Source organism: Erythrolamprus reginae, chromosome 2, assembly GCF_031021105.1.
Source record: "Erythrolamprus reginae isolate rEryReg1 chromosome 2, rEryReg1.hap1, whole genome shotgun sequence".
Lineage (NCBI taxonomy): Eukaryota > Metazoa > Chordata > Lepidosauria > Squamata > Dipsadidae > Erythrolamprus > Erythrolamprus reginae.
The window spans coordinates 281120664-281142834 of NC_091951.1; the positions used below are offsets into that span (position 1 = coordinate 281120664).

Below are 22171 nucleotides of genomic sequence, written 5' to 3' on the forward strand. Positions count from 1 at the left end.
TGACCTCAATGTCAATTGTCACTGCACAGGAGAGGGTGCTGGCAAGGTATGTAAATTGTTCCACTGCTTTTAACTTCTGTCCCTTTACTGTGATGGTGGGATCTTGGTATTTATTTATTTATTTATTGGATTTGTATGCCGCCCCTCTCCGTAGATTCGGGGCGGCTAACAACAGTAATAAAAAACAGTATGTAAATCCAATACTAAAACAACTAAAAAACCCTTATTGTAAAACCAAATATACATACAAACAAACATACCATGCATAAATTGTAAAGGCCTAGGGGGAAAGAATATCTCAGTTCCCCCATGCCTGACAGCAGAGGTGGGTTTTAAGGAGCTTACGAAAGGCAAGGAGGCTGGGGGCAATTCTAATCTCCGGGGGGAGTTGGTTCCAGAGGGCCGGGGCCGCCACAGAGAAGGCTCTTCCCCTGGGCCCCACCAAACGACATTGTTTTGTTGATGGGACCTGGAGAAGGCCCACTCTAAATTTTGTATTTGGCTTTTGGACCTGGCTGATGCATCACTTTGGTCTTCTTTATGTTGATAAGGGGACCAAGTTGTCGCATGGTGCTGCAAAATTATCCACACTGCTTTGCATTTCTTGCTCTGATCCAGCATTCAGGGCACAGTCATCAGCAAAGAGGAGGTCACGTAGCACAGTCTCCTTTATCTTGGTGACAGCCTGGAGCCTTCACAGGTTGAACAGTTTCCCATCAGTCCTGTACCTCAGGCTAACTCCCAAGGAACTGTTCTGGAAGGCATCTGACAGCACGGCTGAAAACATTATACTGAACAAGGTTGGTGCCAATGCACGTCCTTGCTTGATGCCGTGTCTTAGCTGTTGATGATGGGTCATTTTGATAAGCAGGATGAGAATTAAGATAATCCTTCCCCTTAGGCTTCTACAATGTATGCACGGTATGTTTGTATGTATGGTTGGTTTTATAACAAGGGTTTTTAGCTGTTGTAGTATTGGATTTTTACATTCTGTTTTTTGTCACTGTTGTTAGCCGCCCCGAGTCCACGGAGAGGGGCGGCATACAAATCCAATAAATAAATAAATAAATGTATTTTTTAATATTATTGTTATTATTGATTTTTATTATTAGATTTTAACTGTTTTTATTGTTGTTGTATTTATTCCGATCGTTAGCCGCTCAGTCTCCTTTTGAAGTGAGCAGCATATAAATACGATAAATTAGACAACTAGACACAAGAACAGTTTTTTCCTGAATGCCATCGCTCTACTAAACAAATAATTCCCTCAACACTGTCAGACTTTCTACTAAATCTGCACTTCTATTCTACTAGTTTTTCTCATCATTCCTATCACCCATTTCCTCCGACTTTGACTGTATGACTGTAAGTTGTTGCTTGTATCCTAAGATTTTTATTAATATTGTTTCTTTATTGCTTATTTGACCCCTATGACAATCATTAAGTGTTGTACCACATGATTCTTGACAAATGTATCTTTTTCTTTTATGTACGCTGAGAGCATATGCACCAAGACAAATTCCTTGTGTGTCCAATCACACTTGGCCAATACAATTCTATTCTATTCTGTTCTATTCTATTCTAATTATTCAGATAGATAGATAGATAGATAGATAGATAGATAGATAGATAGATAGACAGACAGACAGACAGACAGACAGACAGACAGACAGACAGACAGACAGACAGACAGACAAATAAATCAGGAAGGTGAAGGCAATGTATGCCTTCCTCACCCACATTTGGCTGAGAGAGAATGACCAGCCCAAAGTCACCCACTGGGTTTCTGTGGCCCAGAATAGTTCTTGAACCTCAGTATCCCCATTGCCTGTCCAACAAAAGTAACAGCACACTACACTGTCTCCATTTATGTTCACATGCCATAAAGTTAGTGTTTATTAATCTTAGCAGCCCCACAGACAGGACAGGATATTCTGTTCTCAACTTGGCCTTTAATCTCCCAGTGTTGCTCCGATTACCAAGCTTATCCAGCCCAACGTTGCTCTGATAAGCAAGCCTATCTTTGCTGCTTCCTCTTTTTCCCTCCATTATAGATGCTTTGAAGAGGCCGGGTCTCTGCATGTGTTGCAATTTGAGCCAGTCATTTTTCTATTGAGAACTCTTGATTTCTCTGTTATCCATTTGTTTGTGATGATTTGAAATATGAACTTAGACATACTGTTTAGCAAGTTGGCTTCCGAGTACAATTCAAGTACTGGTTGTCACATATTAAGCCTTTCATGGCCCAGGGCCTGAACATCTGCATGATCACCTGTCTCCAACAGTATTTGCCCATTAGGTACATTTGGGTGTGGCTATACTACTCAATTAAAAGCTGTGAGCTTGTAGTACTAAGGAAGTGGAACTTCTCTGTCATTGACCTGCTTTCTTGAGCAGTATCTCTCCAGAGATACATATAACCCTCTTCTGGTTTCTGGAAGGTCCTTAAGACCTGACACTCTTTCCAGAACTGGGGTTAATGTGTCTCTGGAGATCCTGGATTACTTTTTATAGTTATATGGCTTTTTAGTTTGGGTTATATTTTTAATTGTTTTAATGTAGGGGTGTCAAACTCACACCGTCATGTTGTTGTCATGTGACTTATCACAACTCCCCCCACCCTTTGCTAAATGGGGGGTGGACATGACTACAAGTCATGCATCTGGCCTGGGGCCTGTGAATTTGACACTCCTGGTCTAATGTACACCACCCATAGACTTTTGGAGTTATCAGCCATAATAAATTTATAACATCTGTACCATCACCAGCATCAAGTCACAGGTAATACAGTGGTACCTCTACTTAAGAACTTAATTCGTTCCGGGACCAGGTTCTTAAGTAGAAAAGTTTGTAAGTAGAAGCAATTTTTCCCATAGGAATCAACGTAAAAGCAAATAATGCATGCAAACCCATTAGGAAAGAAATAAAAGCTCGGAATTTGGGTGGGAGGAGGAAGAGGAAGAAGAGGAGGAAGACAGACGCTGCCTGTTGTATCCTGAAATGGCTACCTTGTAACGCTGTAAATAGTTTGTTCCTCTTTTCCAGCGCTGTCTGAGCCCAAGCAGGAAGTCGCTCCTGATTGGCTCAGACGCGGCCGGCTCTCGCTTTGGCGGGAACCGCAAAAGTATAAAAGAAGCGGCTTCTCCCTGCAGAGCCAGTCGGTACTCGCTGAATCGTCACTTTACCTTGCTGAGCTGTCACTTATTCTCTGAGCTGAATAAAAGTACCGATTGCTCAAACCCTGTCTCTGGGTCTACTTCACTGGCGACGAACGAACGGAAGAACTTCGCGTGCAACATGGACAAAATCCAGATCGGCCAGGCTCCAGAACTTTTCGATGCCGAGAAAATGACTTGGGACGAGTACATGGCCACCTTCGAGATATTCCTCGAGGCGGCGGGAATGCAGGACGCCGGAGCCGATCGCAGACGGGCTATTTTTCTAAACTACTGCGGCGCAGAGATCCGTAGACTTGCCCAAACTCTCACCGAACCAGAACAAGCAAGAGCCACAGCGTGGGACGTCCTTCAACAGAAACTAGCGAGCCATTTTAAACCAACCAGACCAGCCGTGGTTTACCGGCATCAATTTCACATGATGGCTCAGAGAGAAACCGAGTCGATAAGCCAATTCACAACGCGGCTTCGAACGGTACTCGCTCAATGCAAGTTTCAAGATCCGGAAGCTCGCCTCACCGACGCCTTGATTTTCGGCATGAAGAACCACACAGTGAGAAGTAAACTCCTCACCGAAGATGAGCCGACTCTACAAACCGTAATCAAATTAGCGCAAACCGCGGAAGCAGCCGACGCAGCGGCAAGAGAATTAAAAGAGCACGGAAGGCGAGAAACCATTGCCAAAATCGACGCCGAGTCTCCCAGCGCCATGGGAACAGACGTCCGCGGCCAGCTAACTAGCAACGGGGACGACTGCCTCCTCCTGCAAGACCAACCGAGACACCCTAGAGCTACTCATCCAGCCCCCTGCGCGGGCTGCCGGGGAAATCACCAGCGCCATCGATGCCCGTTCCGCGACACCACTTGCCGCCGTTGCAACCGGAGAGGCCACATCGCCATCGCATGCAGGGCAACGGCACCAGAAGAAACTTTTGCCACACAACAATACCAGCGACCCCAAAACCACCCCCCCCAATCGCGAGAAAGGAGACCGTTCCGCAACTCGGGTCAAAGGAATTACCCCACCGCTAACCGAGACTACAATAGAGGTAACTCTCAATATTCCGTGAATAACACGGCAACCAAAAAGGGGGCTAAAATTGTTATCTCGTTGTTGCTAAATAACCAGCCTTGCTCAATGGAGCTAGATACGGGTTCGAGATATACCATCATGCCCTGGGAAAAATTTAAGCTATATATGCCTAATGTGTCTGAGGCTGACCTAATTCAAACCTCTTTGGTGATCAGAGACTTCCAAGGGGGGGTAATCTCGGTCCTGGGAACTGCAAATGTACCTATTGTATTTAAGAATGTCAAATGTACCCTTCCCATGCTTATTGTGACGGGGGCCAAACACTCCCTGCTAGGGCTAGCATGGATGGAACCGTTGGGGATTGAAATTTCGGGTGTGTGTAATGTAAACTGTGATATTATGCCTAACTTTGTGAAAGAATTCCCTGAAGTGTTCAGCCCCACCTTAGGATTGTATAAGGGAACCCCCATATCTTTCTCTATTGACCCCAAGGTCCCACCAGTTAGACTGAAACCTCGCAGGGTTCCCCTCCCGCTTCTCCCCAAGCTAGACTTACAGCTGGACAAACTCATTAGTCAAGGTATCTTGGTCCCTGTGGAACAGGGGCCATGGGAAACTCCCATAGTGACACCCCTGAAGCCAGATGGCTCCTTAAGAGTTTGCGCTGATTACAAATCAACCCTGAATAAGGCACTCCAACACCACCCCTACCCCATTCCGGTTGTGCAACAACTCTTACACTCCCTGGGGGAGGGGAAAAGGTTCGCAAAGATCGACCTGGCGCAGGCTTACCAGCAACTTCCGGTCGATGAACAAACAGCAAACGCTCAAACAATTGTAACGCACAGGGGGGCTTTCAAATGCACGAGGTTACAGTTTGGGGTGAGCATAGCCCCAGGGATATTCCAGAGCATCATGGAACGCCTATTGTCAGGGGTAAATGGGGCCATCCCATATTTTGATGACATCTTAATTGCAGGGGAAAACCAGGAACAAGTGAACAAAAGAATAAGGGAAGTACTTAAGAGGCTACAGGACAAAGGGTTACGAATCAAGCCTGATAAATGTGTCTGGGGAACTAACAGTATTGAATTCCTAGGATATAAAATAGATAAGGAAGGTATCCACCCCACAACTGAGAAGCTGAGAGCAATTAGAGAAGCCCCAGAGCCACGAGATAAGAGTGAGTTGCAAGCATTTTTGGGCCTCCTTAATTTTTATTCCGTTTTTTTAAAGCAGAAGGCAACAGTAGCAGAGCCTCTCCATCGTTTACTCCAGAAGGAAGCCCGCTGGACATGGGGGAAAATTGAACGTGAAGCCTTTGCTCAAATAAAAAATTTACTAACTTCTAAAAGTGTAGTAGTCCAATATAGTGCCTCACTACCCATTAGGCTCACGTGCGACGCTTCGCCGTACGGCATAGGAGGAGTCCTAGCTCACGTTCTACCTAATCAGACAGAGGCCCCAATAGCATTTTTTTCAAGAACCATGACCAGCACGGAGAGAAATTATAGCCAGTTAGACAAGGAGGCTCTGGCATTAGTGGCAGGGGTAAAGAAGTTTCACAATTACATTTTTGGAAGAAATTTTGAGCTAGTCACTGACCACAAACCCCTACTAGGCCTGCTAGCCCCCAACAAGCCCACTCCACCTTTTATGTCTCCAAGACTAATCAGATGGGCCCTTTTCCTCTCTGGGTATCAGTATGAGCTCACCCACAAGGGGGGGAAGGAAATCAATCATGCAGACGGCCTCAGCAGATGCCCCATAGCAGACTTGGTAGAAGACCCTGTTCCAACCACAGACGTGCTAATGATAGAACTCGAGGAAAACCCACTAACCACAGCAAAAGAGGTAGCTGCACACACGCAGCAAGACCAAATCCTGAAACAAGTAGTGAACTGTGTTCTAAAGGGATGGCAAAATGATATTGTTAAACCTGAATTGTGTGATTTTAAGAACAAAAGGCTTGAATTGTCATATGTAAAAGGTTGTTTGCTGTGGGGGGACAGAGTGATCATCCCCAAACGCCTAAGGGAAAAGGTACTCAGAATGTTACACGTGGGCCATCCTGGGATTGTCAGGATGAAGAGCCTAGCAAGGGGGCATTTATGGTGGCCAGGGCTTGATGCTGATATTGAAAGTTGGGTTTCAAAGTGTGACCCGTGCCAAGAGTCTAGGCCCAATCCCCCCAAAACAACTCCGGCTGAGTGGGAACAGCCTGCTGGCCCTTGGTCTAGGATCCACATTGATTTTGCTGGCCCAGTGGGGTCTCAGTATTTCCTAATAGTGGTTGATGCTTTCTCCAAATGGTTGGAAATAATAGCAATGAACAACATAACCACAAGTGCCACTATCAAGGTATTGAGCAGACTGTTTGCATCCCATGGTTGCCCTGATCTATTGGTGTCTGACAATGGACCACAACTAACAGCCAGGCAATTCGAATTATTCCTAGATGGCCTGGGGGTCAGACATGCCCTCATCTCGCCTTACTCGCCCTGGGCTAACGGGTTGGCAGAACGTTACGTAAGGGTGGCAAAAGAGGCATTGCACAGGTCAGGCCCTGGAGATGTGCAACAGAACTTGGACCAATTCTTATTAACCCAGCACATTACCCCTAACTCGCACACACATGTAAGCCCTGCAGAGTTATTGATGGGGAGAAAGTTGAGGTCACCACTAGACAGGTTAAACCCAAGGTTCTGTTTGAATAATAACCAAATGTGCATAAAACCAGAAAGAGAAATGTATTTGGGTCAAAATGTATATGTAAAATGCTTTGATGGAAATGTAAACTGGATGAAGGGAATTATTGTTAAGCAAAATGCACCCAAGACTTATATTGTTAAACTGGAGGATGGTCGTTTGTGGAAACGACACATAGACCACATTCGGAAACGAACTGAAAACCAATTACAACAACCCGCTGACTCGGACTCTCCCCCCTCAACAGACTTTTATACATTGCCCGAACTAAGAAACACGCAGAGAGACTTATCGGGCCAGGGGGAACCATCCAGCGACGCCGAGCCATCCTCGTCCTCCGAGGCCTTCGTTGGGCCCGCCAGGCCTAGTCCGCCGCACCGGGAGAACAGCGGCGAGCCATCCTCCACAGTCAGTGGCGAAGGAGAAAATGGACTGCGCAGGTCAGCGCGAGAGTCTCGAAGGCCTCACCGATTGGACGACTTCGTCACGTGGCTTTCTTGATGGATGGGTCCAACTATGAGGGGAGGGGTGTTGTATCCTGAAATGGCTACCTTGTAACGCTGTAAATAGTTTGTTCCTCTTTTCCAGCGCTGTCTGAGCCCAAGCAGGAAGTCGCTCCTGATTGGCTCAGACGCGGCCGGCTCTCGCTTTGGCGGGAACCGCAAAAGTATAAAAGAAGCGGCTTCTCCCTGCAGAGCCAGTCGGTACTCGCTGAATCGTCACTTTACCTTGCTGAGCTGTCACTTATTCTCTGAGCTGAATAAAAGTACCGATTGCTCAAACCCTGTCTCTGGGTCTACTTCACTGCCGAAGGAAGAAGAGGAGGCGAGGGGAATCAAAAAAATCCAAAACTTTAAGGCTTTAAAAAAAAGAGGGACTCTGAGGTGGTGAGGAGGAGCAGCACGCACCTCCCATACACCCAACATGAGACTGCCTTCCATACACTGCACCAGAGAAGGAAACCCAGGGGGAATGGCAGGAAACTGGCCAGGCCTTTGTGCTGCTCTCAAATTTCCTGGGAAATTTTTCCGGGATCGGATTCTTAAGTAGAAAATGATTCTTAAGAAGAGGCAAAAAAATCTTGGAACACACGGTTCTTATCCAGAAAAGTTCTTAAGTAGTGGCATTCTTAGGTAGTGGTACCACCGTATTACAATTTATAGAGAAATATTTTGGAAATAATGGTCTTTGTCACATTGTAGATCTGTCACATTAGGTAATAAGCTCAGTGGAAATAATGTAATAGACCAATATTATGCCCTTTGTTCTTAATTAAGAAAGTTTAATCCCATCATAATAAAACAAAAGGAAATAAAATTGTGCTGCTTTGTTGGCTAGCCCCTAAATCACAAAAGCAGATGTTGTAGTGAAAAGACAATAGGTAACATGCCTGGTAGTTTATTATTTGTACATAAAGATTACTAAGTAAATTGCACATAAGTGATACCGAAGAGGGTTATAAATCATTTGCCTAGTTAAGATAATGGAATCTTTACTTCAGTAGATTATGTCACGAAATATAAAAGCTTTCAGATAGATTGAATACTGTATAATTAATAATAGCCTTTGTAAGGTTTCAAGCAGTTCTAGAACAGTTGGGAATAGAAATTGCTACATAATGTTAACCAAATTCTTCTCACTGGAAAATGCATGCCTGAATCTTATTTATAGGCACTGGGCAGAACAATCATATAATTGCCCCACAAATCTGTAGGCTGTAGTTTGAACTGAAAATAAGATTCTGTATGTTGTTCAATAGAACTCAAAGATTCTGCATTAAAAAAAAACAACAACCAAGGAACTGTGTGTTACTGTGGTGAAGAAAATAATACTATCTTCTATGCAATTATTAAAGACAGAGATTAAATAGAAGAAGCTTAGCCTCATTGATTCATGTTTAGGTAACCGGAATGAAATACTGTAGTGCAATGAACCATAGGTTTTCCTTTTTTTCCAAGAGTTTACAGCCTCATTTTGCTGAGGTTAATGTGTTCTGATATGGACTTCACAGTATTGTTTCAGGGTTTGGGAATTACCTAAGAATGTGGCCTTAATTTTTGTCACAGAAATTTATTTATTAGTTTGTTGAATTATTACCAGCCACCCATTCACAAGCAATTCTTGTTTGCAGATGAAAATGCAATAATGAACTTCTATGAAAGAAAACAAGTCATGCCCTAAATTCCTTGCTCTTATGATCCCAGGGAGTGGTGGAATCAGTGTAGATTTTAGCTCTTAATTTAAGTGTCTTGGTTAATTTGGCACATAAACCTCTGTGACAGCTACTGAAAAATATGTTACTCAAGAATTCTATTTTGTATGCAATTGCTTAATCCTTGGTGGTATTTCTTAACCTCAGCAACTTTAAGTGGCTGGGGAATTCTGGGACCTGAACTCCGCACTTCTTAAAGTTACTAACACTCCTTCCTCTTCCTATTTTACCCACAACAGCAACCCTGTGAGGTGGATACAGCTGAACATGACTGACCCAAATCATCCAGTTGACTTTCATAGGTGGAACTGAAACCCAAAGTCTCCTAGATTCTAGGCTGGTGTCCCAAACTGTATAATTTTAATCATACTTCATTATTGTTTTATGGTATTAATGTTGTATCTGTTAACTGCCTTGCGCATCATTAATATCAGAATATATCATCAGTTCCAACAACCTCCTTGTCAGTTCTTTTTTGCTAAATCTAGCTACACTTAGAAGTTAGAAAGGCTGAACAAAAACCCTATGGGAAAAATGCATTTTATTGCTACCTCCAACCTCTTTCGGAGAAAGACTAACGTGATTTGGCAATTATGCATGAGATCACATTAGGTTCTTGGCAGGCCTATGAGCCTATGGATATATCTTATAACAACAGCAAATTACACATGGAAAATGGTTGATCCTATTAGGCTATTGAAGATATCAAAAGGAATACAATAAAGGAACACAGATTAATTACTAAGGAATGAAAAAGGCAATTTGCTATATAGTACTTGCTCGCCCTTGCCAATCTTTCTGGTTATTCTGCAATTAAGCAAGATGAGCTCTTCCACTTTTCCATAATCCAAGCTCTTCAACAAATTATTTACTGTAACTTTATGCAGCAAAATGTATTACCAAAAGGTGCCAGATTGTATCCTCATGAAACTTTGAGGGCATCAGTAGACCAGAAAATCAACCAGACAAAATGAAACAATCGGGTAGTTAAAGTCATAGAGATCCCCAAAACAGGAATACCCAAAATCTATATTAAATAAAAATGTAACTGTACGTTTGTTGAGGACATCAAATCTCCGAAGGTTTTTCACCAATTGCTTTGAAATTTTGACACAACATTGCATTCGATCACAGCCCTTTTTATATATCTATATTATATAGATGTCACACATGTGACAGTTAAAACCGGTGAAAAACATAGGATTTGGCTGGTGAACAACATAGGAGCCGTGTTTTGATTATTGGCTGGTGAAAAAACATGGAGTTACTTGGCATGAAGACTGGTGACAAACATAGGAAGCGCGTTTTGCTTTTTCAAATGCCACAGGACTTTGTGTTTTTCAACTGCCACAGAACATAAAGGAGCCATAGATTAGATTGCCTTCTAAGTATTGCATGCTTGGGTGGAACCAAGAATCCTGCAAGGTAGGTCGCTCTTATCGTCTTTCGGCAGATGGACCGGGCCAGTCTCTTAAAGCAATCGGGGGGGCAGGGAAGGAGGGGGAGAGAGAGATGTTCAAATGTCACCCTGCTCTCTAAAGTTAATTTCTTCCAACTCTGTTCTTATGAGTGCATTGAGCAAGGGGTTTGAGTCCCAGTGTTCCCTCTAATTTTTTTGGGGGGTGGGCAGAAAAGTATAGTGTCTGAGCGGCAGTCCCTTTGGGACTGGGCGGCACAGAATAAATAAATAAATAAATAAATAAATAAATAAACAAACAAATAAACAAACAAACAAACAAACAAACAAATTAAAAAACCACCCTGTTTTGCCTCAGAGAATTTCAAAATAAAATACTGTACTGTGTGTCTATAACAGTGAGCTCATAATAGGGCAACTCTATCAATATCAAAATGCCACTTAAATAGTTGAGCTAGTTTCAAACTAGATTTTGATTTTCTTTCTCTCTTCCTTACTCCCATTCTTTTTCTTTCTCTTTTCCTTCCTCTCTCTTCCTTACTCCCATTCTTTTTCTTTCTCTTTTCCTTCCTCTCTTTTTTATATCTGTTTCTCTCTCTCTTCCTCTCTTCCTCTCTCTCTCCTTCCCTCTCACTCTTTCCCTCTCGGCTTCTGGGCAGGTTTGGAAAACTCTGAGTTGATTATGATTTTTAAGTGAGCGATTGCTCACTGCTCAGCTTAGAGGGAACTATGGGTTTGACTAGAAGACCTCAAAGGTTGAGCCAGAGCAATGCATGGCTGGGTACGCTAGTATTTAATAAATCTGTCCCTTTACACATGTAGAAGTATGCCATAAATTAAACTATCAATATGCAACTCATACTGAACTGATTTTCTACAGCAATGGCACAATTCTAGCACTAGTCATGTGTTATTTCCCATATTTCTTGAGTGGCAAAGTTAGAATTTGCAACTGTCAAAAAAGAAAATGTTGTAGAATATTTGTGCAAGGTCATGAATTAAGGCAAAGTTGATCACGTCACATGATGTATTGCAATATTTTTTTGCCTTTGCAGAACCAAGGTGGGTGTGGCCTAGGTATGATGCATCCGGCCCATGGGCCCCCAGTATGACACCCCTGGATTAAAGGATTGGGATCAGATAAAGAATTATCTGAATTGGATTATATCTGTTTAAATCTAATACAGTGGTACCTCTACCTAAGAACGCCTCTACTGATGAACTTTTCTAGATAAGAATCGGGTGTTCAAGATTTTTTTGCCTCTTCTCAAGAACTGTTTTCCACTTATAACCCGAGCCTCCGAAACTGTAACCAGAAAAGGCAGGGAGAATCCTCCGTGGGGCCTGTCTAGGTATCTCCTGGGAGGAAACAGGGACTGAAAAGGCAGGGAGACGCCTCTGTGGGGCCTCTCTAGGAATCTCCTGGGAGGAAACAGGGCTTCCACCCTCCCTGTGGTTTCCCCAATCACACACATTATTTGCTTCTACATTGATTCCTATGGGAAAATTTGCTTCTTCTTCCAAACTTTTCTAATTAAGAACCTGGTCACAGAACATATTAAGTTCATAGGTAGAGGTACCACTGTAAATGAATGCTTTCCATGTGATGCAAATAAATGTTGATAATATTCTTGAACTTTAGAATGGATTCTATCAGCTTCTGACCCTTGTTCTGGAATTACTGACTGTTACTGCATTCAGTTGCAAATATTTTATTGTTGCCACTGCAACTAGGTATGTCTCTATTTGGTATACATCATAATCTTTCAAACAAAAAAGGCTCTTTTAATTACCAAAGCATTACTAGTTCAGCTCAAATTTCTTCTTTTGGCCATTAGCTACCTATAAATCTTTACTGACTGAAAGAAACTTCAATATGCTAAAAATGGAACTAAGCCTCAGAAATGATAGTACAGCAGAAGCAGGGAAACCAAACAATTGGAACTTTTGTTTGAATTTATTGGCTTGTCAAATTTATATGGCTGCCCATCTCAAACCAGGTGACTTTGGATGGCACGTAATAAAAATACTCTATAAAGCCAGTTAAAACTATGAACATAAACAAAGGAAAAAATCACAAGAGGAAAGATATATATAGATCAGAGGTAGGCAACATATAGAATAGATAATAGATATTACAGCAGCACGCAAGTTCCCTATTACCAGGAGATCCCAAAACTTGCTGAAAAATCTAAAGTTTAAGGAATTTTCCCAAGGGTTGAAGCTAACTTCACCTCAGGAGGGTTGGTGTTCCAGGGGTAGGTCCCATGGTAAGATGGAACTCCCTTGAGTAAGATGGGATCTGCAACATGCCTGTCCTGCTGGATCTGATGGGACAGGTAGAGGTAATTGGAGAGAGGCAAACCCTCAGATATGTGGCCTCATGCTATGTAGGGCTTTAAAGCTCAAAACCAACAACTTTAAGTGGACCTGGAAGCAATGATAGCTGACATATTTGAATGAAGGCTGTCCAATGTATTGTCCTTTTAGAAGCCCATACATTTTGCACCAGCTTTCAGGTACTTTTCAAAGCATATTTATTTGTTGGCTTGCTTGTTTGTTTTTGTGTGGCTGTCCATCACACCAAGTGATTATGGGTGGCAAATAAAATTCTAGATGATTTTCTATATAGAGAACCATTGGGGAAACATTGTTAATCACCTAAGAAAAGCAAAACACTCAAATTAGAAGCCAGATAGTGTAATAAAACTGAATGTGCTTTCAGTATATTTACTTGGCTGTCTAATTAGCTTGTATTCAAATAGTAGTACAATTCTGTGCAATGCTACTGTACAGTCATTGCTTAAGACAGAGCAACCTGACCGCTGTCCTTCACACTTTGGTGACTTCCAAATTATACAATTGTAAATATATTCTACTGCCTTCGAAGATATATTCTAACTGCCTTCGAAGATCATTTGAAAGTTCAACTATGGAAGAATGCAGCAACTTGCATATCTATGAGGCTGACTGATCTTAAGGTATATTTACAGTGAACAATCTTTGGGACTGCCAGTTCACCTGAATCCCATTCATGTAAACCCTGAACTCTTAATATTGAGATTGATAGGCTTAAAACACTTGTATCCCAAACTATTTAACAGATCTCCCTTCTCTTGCATATTCCTTTCCTTCATCTTCCAAACATGTTCTGTTTTCAGCCCACTCAAAATTTTGTTGAGTGGTTAAATTGATCTTGACTAAGATTATCTGTAACAATTACAATGTTGTGGACACTTTGGTCAAGATATTTTTTCCTGACAAAACCATAACAAAATATTTTTTTTGTTTTTAAAACAAAAACAAATGGGAAAACACACTATAATGATAGTATGAGTACCCTGAATAGTTCAGGCACACAAAATATATGTTTTATTTTGCAAGGTGATATAATCATTTAAAGGAAAGCATCTGACTTGGAGCATATGGTCTTGTGAACTATTTGAAAGAACCCAAATATGTTTGGACTTACTTCAAAGTTGCAGAAATAGATACACATGTAGTTATTTACAAAATAAGCACAGAATCATATTTGCTTCAGCGTTCACCACTTCATAAGCATGCAAAAAAGTTCTTTATCATGTCTGCTAAAGTTCAGTATAAATTAGGAAGTCGATGGATTCATATTTTTATTTAGATCAAAATGTGATTTATTTGCTTGTGCTTTATTATGTTGTGAGAAACAAGTTTGTGACTTATTCAACATTGGAGTTAAGAAAACCACAATTTATCAGACTAAATCATTTGCCAATGACAAGTCTTTGTTTCCATATTAAGTTCACTTTCCTGAATTAATCTGTACACCGGAATTCTATAAAGGGAAAGAGGGTTAAAATTAGATGCAACTAAATGTTCTATTCCACAGTTCAGTGATTTGTTAAAGCCAAAAGATGGCAGAACATTTTAAAGAGATTTCTTCTACAGACTCTGATCCAGTGTGTCTATTTCTCCTTATCCAAGTAACATGAACACGAGTCTTCGGAGAGGGGCGGCATACAAATCCAAATAAATGAAAAATAAATGAAATGAAGGACTATTGAGAGGGAATACCGTATTCATAAAAGATATATGCAAAACCAAGAAGATTTAATTATTGTATTGTTCCTTGCCCCTGCAGATTAGCCTTTGATTAGGTCAAAGGTTCATGTAACAGTTACCATTGCTCATTGCTTGGGGTTGTTTTGTAGATACCTTTGAGTCATGAGTTCCTTTCAAGGTATGTACAGTCTGCAAAGCAATGTCAAATGAGAAATGAAAAAAACAATTAAGCTTGCTGCAACTGTTGGAAATGCATTTAGTAACACTGAACAATAGTTATCTAAGGTTTGTAGTGCACAAGCATGCGGAATACTAAGGAAGAAAACGCTCACATTGACACTTTTAAATTTTAGTACTACAATGCAAAATACAATAAATATTTCAATATTGCTGTATAATTAGGGATATATTTAGATCCTTCAGTCTAGTTTCCCTTCCCAATTCTTGAGTCATATTAAAAGTTGCAGCGTATTTATTATATAAGCCAGCTGGAAGAACAGGCTACATGTAAATCTAGGCAGTTCTCTTGGTTTTGTTTTGGCAATTTAAATTTCTTTTCTGTCAATATGAGAGGTTCAGTAGGCTTTATTTGTTTTGCTCAAATTTTTACATCGTTTACTTTGACTGAAAACTAATTAAGAATATCGTTTTCTTTCATTAACATTTAAAATGTTATGGTCTTTTGAGAAATGGCTCAATTCAAACTTGGTATCTTAAAATATCAAAACTTTTTTATGCATAAACAGATGAACATCCCAAACTTGGGAAAACATAGGTGTGTATTTCCATGGATGGGACTTTTACCATACATGACAACAACAAAACCGCAACAAAAACCATTCCAGTGATTTCCTGATCTTCAGAATAATTTTCAAAATGGTTTATTATTTGCTTTCAGAATAATGTATCATAAAAGATAACAATACTATATAAAACTTCAGGAAAAAAGAGAATTCGTTAAAAAGCAGCAAACTGGAACCAGCATCAGAAAGAATGTACCTATCAGAGATAAAATTACTGGACAAAGCACTGGATATGTACTATAAGAAAACAAAGTTCAAGAGGAGACTGGAAAGGTTAAGAATTTAGCAACAGGCTTATTTCTTTCAAGGATTCCCAAAACTGAAAAATTCACCTCTTATTGAAAGAGCCCCTCTCTGGTTAGATATGATAATACAGTAGTCCCTCGCTATACCGCGCTTCACCTACTGCGGCTTCACTTCATCGCGGGTTTCTGAGGAAGTCGATCGGCAGATTTAAACTGCCCGCCGAACTCGATCGGCAGGGTTTTTTTAAAAAAATATCTAAAATTGTAAATACAGTGATCCCTCGATTTGCGCGTTCTCGATTAGCGCGAAACGCTGCAACGCGGTTTTTCAAAAAATATTAATTAAAAAATAAGTCCGCGTTTTTTTTCCTACACCACGGTTTTTCCCGCCCGATGACGTCATACTGATTGCTGATTGGCCAAAATCTCGACCAATCGTTGCAAATGCAAAAAAGGAAGGAAGGAGGGAAGGAGGGAGGGAGAGAAGGGAAGGAGGGAAGGAAGGAGGGAGGGAGAGAAGGGAAGGAGGGAGGGTTGCCATTGCCATTGCCGCCAGCGCTGCCCCAAGAAAGCCGGTGAGAGGAAGGAAGGAGGGAAGGAGGGAGGGAGAGAAGGGAAGGAGGGAAGGAGGGAGGGTTGCCATTGCCATTGCCGCCAGCGCTGCCCTGTGGGTAGCGGCGAGGAGCCCGGAAAAATCACCATTGCATTGCCAGCCTCCGAACTTGCGTCGCTCCACCTTCTGCGCATGTGCGGCCATGGAACAAAGGGCGCGCATGCGCAGATGGTGTTTTTACTTCCGCATCCAGTATAACGCGGAAATCGGTTAGCGCGGGAGGTCTTGGAACGTAACCCCCGCGCTAACCGAGGGATCACTGTACTGTATTTAAATACTGTATCTAAAATAAATACTGTGTGGGAAGGGTTTATAAACACTTAAAACAATGAAAACTTACCAAACAATTACAATATAAATACTTAAATAAGTACTATCAGTCGATAAATTCCCCATCGCGGATTTCACCTATCGCGGCCAGGTCTGGAACGTAACACCAGCGATAGGTGAGGGACTACTGTAGTGTGACATGCAAGAATTTTGTGCAAGAGCCTTTGTGATTCCAAGTCCTGGCTCCCAACAATTAGAACCAAGTTCTGAAATGGGCCAATGAATTTTGGCAAATGATTATACTGACATTCAATTTGATCACAACACACAATTTTAGACTGATTACGGACAACCTAATATATAATAACACAATACTAGCTTAGAAATGGCATCTTTGAAAAAAAATGTACAGGCACTATAATGTTGTATTTTTATATTGAAACATATATAATCATGGTGATTTCATTAGTGATGTCCCCAGGATTAGTTCTTCAGTTAAAAATGAAAATGTGGGGATCAAGTCCTATAAAATAATTTACATATTAATAATTCACATATCATTTCACTGCTACAGAATAGAGCCATTGTGGGGCAATCACTCTTGATAAGGAAGTCTATGGAGATTCTCAGTCAACCAGGTTATGGCTGTCCCAAAAGTGCTGGGACACACTGAACTTGGTTTTTTCGCTTCTCATCTTCATCTCTGAAGAAGCAGCTTCTTGGGTGTGAAATGAAACATCTTCAAAGAAAAAATAAAGCTCAATTAACTTTTTTTGGGGTGGGGAGTTTCTCTTTGGCAAAGCAAATCTTGCTTGTTAGAATGCCAAGACAAAGGCTAACTTTTTGATATGGCCCAGAAGATTATATTATATTATCATTAGCGTTGGAAGGGACCTTGTAGGTCATCTAGTCCAATGCCCCCACTTCAAGCAGGAGTACCTACATTATTTTGGACAAATGGCAATCCAATCTCCCTTTGAGAGTCTCAAATGTTGGAGCTCTCACAACCTCCGCAGGCAAACTAAGAGTTCCACACCTGCTTGCCTGTTATACCTGCAGATGCTACAATTCACTTTTCTCTCTGTGTTAGATCTTTCAACCCCGTTTGGTGAATATTCGGAGCCGAGAACCTTCTAAATGCATCTAAAATCGGTTCCCAATGATGCCCAACTAGCTTCACATCTGGCAGTTTTGCATTGCCAGAATCCAACTGGAGAGCACCAATTAAAGAAGGGTGGGCAATACTTACACACTGGCTGTTAACCTTATGCAAAAGCCTCCCCCCCCCCCTCCCCGAATGGATGAAGCTGCGTTCTTCTACCCGGGCGCTAACCTTATTTTATTTATTTATTTATTTTGTCAAGTACGTATTGGTAGTGTAGATAGATATAACGCTGTTTATATACATGAGGTGGGTACTAATAAGGAGGAAACATTAGGACAGGAACCGTAGGCACGCTGGTGCACTTATGCATGCCCCTTACTGACCTATTAGGAATCAGGTGAGGTCAGTAGTGGGTTGCTACTGGTACAGTAAAGGACGGTGCACCGGTAGTGATTGCTGTGCTACGCACGCAGCTTCAGTTATCTTGCAAGCGCACTCATGTGCCCCAGCATGTTTTTGCTTCTGCAAATACTCAGGAAGCAAACCAAAGGCTCAAGGTTGACTCAGCCTTCCATCCTTCCAAGGTGGGTAAAATGAGGACCCGGATTGTGGGTGCAATATGCTGGCTCTGTTAAAAAGTGCTATTGCTAACATATTGTAAGCAGCCCTGAGTCTAAGGAGACCGGCATAAAAATTGAATAAATGAATGAATGAATGAATGAATGAATGAATAAATAAATAAACAAATAAATAAATAAATATTACGAGGGGATGAGCGTACGCGTGACATTTCAAGGAATTTTTGCTTCTGTGCACACGTGGAAGAAAAAAAATCATCAAAATTTCACACGTGTGCGCAAACACAGAAGCAAAAATACAAAAATGCACACACAAAGTAACTGAATCTGCGTGCACAGCACACCAGTAGCAGTGCTAATGAGAATCCATCCCTGGATGAGGTCAACAGTGGATAATCTAAGGCAGTGATCGCAAACCCATGGCACGGGTGCCACAGGTGGCATGCGGAGCCATATTTGCTGGCACACAAGCCGTTGCCCTAGCTCAGCTCCAATGTGCATGTATGCACCAGCCAGTTGATTTTTGGCTCTCCCAAAGGCTCTGAGAGAGTGTTTTTGGCTTCCAGAGAGCCTCTGGGAAGATGGGGGAGGGCATTTTTACCCTCCCCCAGCTCCAGGAAAGCTTTTGGAACCTGGGGAGGGCAAAATACGAGCCCACTGGTCCCACCAGAAGTTGGGAAACAGGCCTTTTCCAGCCTCCAGAGGGCCTCCGGGGAGTGGAGGAAGCTGTTTTTAGTAATATATATAAAGAAAAGGATAGAAGATATAAAAATAGGAGGGAAGAAATGTGAAAGGAAAAAAATATATATGAGATAAAGGAGAGATAACTGGACAGGGGACCGAAGGCACACTAGTGTACTTATGTACGCCCCTTAGCAACTACTCGGTTGCTGAAGACGTATATTCTACAGTGAAATTTGGCGCGGTTTACTTTGAGTATGTATCTGTTCTGTGCTCGTGTATTGTTGTGGTTGAAGCTGAAGCAGTTGTTGACAGGAAGGACGCTGTAACAGATGATTTCATGGGCTATGCTAATGTCGTGTGGAAGGCGACCTAGTTCTAAGTCTAGGATTTCAAGTCAGGTTGCGAGTAGAAGAGCGGAGGGATCTTCTCGTACAGTATCTCTGGACGCTTCCTACTGTATTGATGTCCGAAATGCTGGCGCGAGGGAGCTCCCGACGCCTTCCGAGGCGGCGATCACCCGAAGGTAAGCAAGCCTCGGCTATACATACACCTGCACGCCTTTGTCGGCCCCGTGCGTGCGTGCGTCGGGGCGTGCGTGCGCAAGAGTCGCATCCTCCCTTCCTCCCTCCCTCCCCCGCGCTCACCGCTGGCGTGGGCTGGTCGGGAAGAAGGGAGAGGGGAGGGGTGTAAAAAGCGCCGCGGCTTTCCCATTGGCCGCTTGCCGGAGTGCCGTTTTCCCTAGGCTCGGCTCCAAAGAGCGTGCGGACGATTTCGAAAGGGGAGGCCGTCGCCGGAAAAAAAAAAGGGAGCGAGAGGGTGAGCGAGCTGGAAGGGGCGGGTTTTTTCCTCCCCGGTCCTCTCGCCGCCCCAGCAGAAGGAAGCTCCCTGCGCCAAGGAGAGCTCCCCGGCGCGCCTCCCCCTCCTCCTGCTGTTGCGGCGGCGACTCCCCCAGACTGGGGGGCTTCCGTCCCTTTCTCGCCGGGCTGCTTCCCTCGTTGGCCAGCGAAGGAGGGGAGGGGGCGGAGAGTGGGGCAAGGCCTTCCCAGGGAGAGCCAGGAGCCAAAGAGGGGAAAGCGCAAGGCGCTCCTTTGCGCTCCTCCGAGCAGGGCGCAAAAAAGGGGGAATGCCCGCGCCTGGCTAGCCGGGAGGATTTCAGGCAGCGGCGGCTCCTCCCGGTTGCACGTCCTAGTTGACCGGGTAACGGAGGTTGTGTGGCGGCGGAGCAGAATTGCTGAGGAATGTGGCGTCCGTGCGGCTCCTGGCTCAGGTGAAATGGTGGCTTTGGGGGCTCCCGCTTGCGGCGCGGGCGAGAAGGTGAGACGCGCGCGAGGAAAGCGGCGCGCGCGGAGTTTTAAGGAGGCGCCTTTCTTTCCTAAGCGAGGCGTTGTTGTTCTGAGGGGGAGGGAAGAAAGGGGGGTGACTTCTTTTTTCTTTCCCCCCCCTTCCCCTGGCTGTTGTTTCCATTTCGAGGCGAGGGGGAAGAAGAAGAGGCCGGGCGACGAGGGGAAAAAAAGACCCCGGCGGCTTCCATTTCTTGGAAGGCGGATTTTTTTTTTTAAGGGAGCGAAGTTAACCAAGCCGGCGGTGTCCACCCGGGACCGCTCTGCTTTCCTCAACCCTGCTCGCTTTCCGGCGTGGTGTATATATGGTGGACCTGTGTAGAAAACCGTGACATAACCGCACCCTTCCTGCAAACATGGGCATTATAACTCGCCCCTTGTTTTGTTTTTTTCCCTGTCTCTCTTCTCTAGAGCTTAGCGCCATGCATCTGAAGTCCTGGAAGATCCTACCGAGCTGGAGGTGATGACTTGAAAGGCAAAGGCAGGTTGTTGGAAGCTGGTTGTGGGCTTTTTTTTTTTCCCCTTCCACGGCTTATCATGACTGTCTTCCGGCAAGAAAACCTGGAGGATCACTACGAGGTTGGAGAGGAACTCGGAAGGTAAGAGTACCTGTTGGGAGGAAAGTACGTGGACTGGGTGGCCTTGATTGATTTTTTAAGAAATGTCCCTAGGAGACAAAAGCAATAGCGTTTAGACTTATATACCGCTACATAGTGCTTTTATAGCCCTCTCTAAGCGGTTTCTTTATATTATAATTGCACATGAAAACAGAATCCGCATATTGCCCCACAGAGCAAGTGTTTTGGGTTGTGAAGAAGGCTGGAAGGTTATGGTGACCACAACATATCATGGGAGCCAATCGGTGGCATATGCACAAATCAGTAAACTGGGAACTGGCTAAGTGCTTTTTTTTTTTTAAGTCTTCTGTGGATTGTGAAATCAGGCTGCTTGATAGATTGCTGTTTCTGTCTGGCATGCGAACCCAGAAATGTGGGTTAATTGACTAAACTCCAGTTCAGTTGACCAAGATAATAAATATATTGTAGGAACAAAGTCACAGGACTGAACTGTAAACGTGTTTACCATTCATGCATTCCAATGAGCTGATTAAAATGCTGCAGATTAAGAGAGATGGTATCTTTTAGCAGCTGCATGCCTTTTAAGAGGGGGATCATTAGACCACCAATAAAATGTATTAGGCTATGGCAAGGAACTGAGTGTTGATACTGGTGTTATGTAGGCATTTTCCCTCAATATTCTGATGAAATTACCTCAACAATGATTCAAAGCAACCTCTTCGTTTAAAAAATACTGGATTGAAGAATATTAAAATTGTCACCTCTATGTTTGTTTTATGCTGATAGTAACTGATTATAAGAACAGTTTGCTTGATCCCAGCCTCAGCAGTAAATTGTTAGTGGATGTGGTAGAAAACAAATTGGTATTAATCTATTTAGTTGCATCTTAAACCTTAATATGGAAGGTTCTGAATCCAATTTTTTTTTAATGTTATCCATTTTGTTGACACTTGATAATTCTCAAACTATCAGAGTTCTCTTATTCATTTCAGTCAAATGTCATATCAATTAAGTTATCATCATTATGCAGTGTAGTTTTAACAGAGATTCCATGTAGCTTGTTGAACATTATAGCATGCTGGGTGTGTACCCAATAGGTTTGTGATAGGAAAAACAAAACACTTGACGACTGATTATACTTCCATTTTATTTTAAATCTCTGAGTTTAATTGCTGAACTGCATTTGTTTTAAAGTGTTCAATACTACATTCTGGTTGTCTAGATATTTTTAGGCTTTCAGTAAAATCCCAAAGTGAATAGTACGTAAATGCTTCCATCTCAAGTATTATAGTACTCATATACCCTCATAATTAGCCCGTAAAGAAAGTTTAGATTGAAAGTTTGCTGTGATTTCCAAGCCATAACAAAAA

At 42.7% G+C, this 22171-nt stretch overlaps 1 protein-coding gene across 3 annotated transcripts in view; it reads left to right on the top strand.

Annotated features, from left to right (window-relative positions):
* The first annotated feature begins 19535 nt into the window (after nucleotides 1-19535).
* The window catches only part of DAPK1 (death associated protein kinase 1), an 81702-nt gene continuing 79066 nt past the window's right edge, over nucleotides 19536-22171 (top strand). The window contains exons 1-2 of one of the 3 annotated variants that reach the window (XM_070742782.1): nucleotides 19536-19699; nucleotides 20635-20822. In XM_070742782.1, the coding sequence (XP_070598883.1) occupies nucleotides 20761-20822 (62 nt within the window). In that variant the 5' untranslated portion in view covers nucleotides 19536-19699; nucleotides 20635-20760. Of the gene's footprint in view, nucleotides 20198-20634; nucleotides 20823-22171 lie in introns of all 3 variants that reach the window. The other 2 variants (XM_070742781.1, XR_011558324.1) reach the window with 2 other exon arrangements.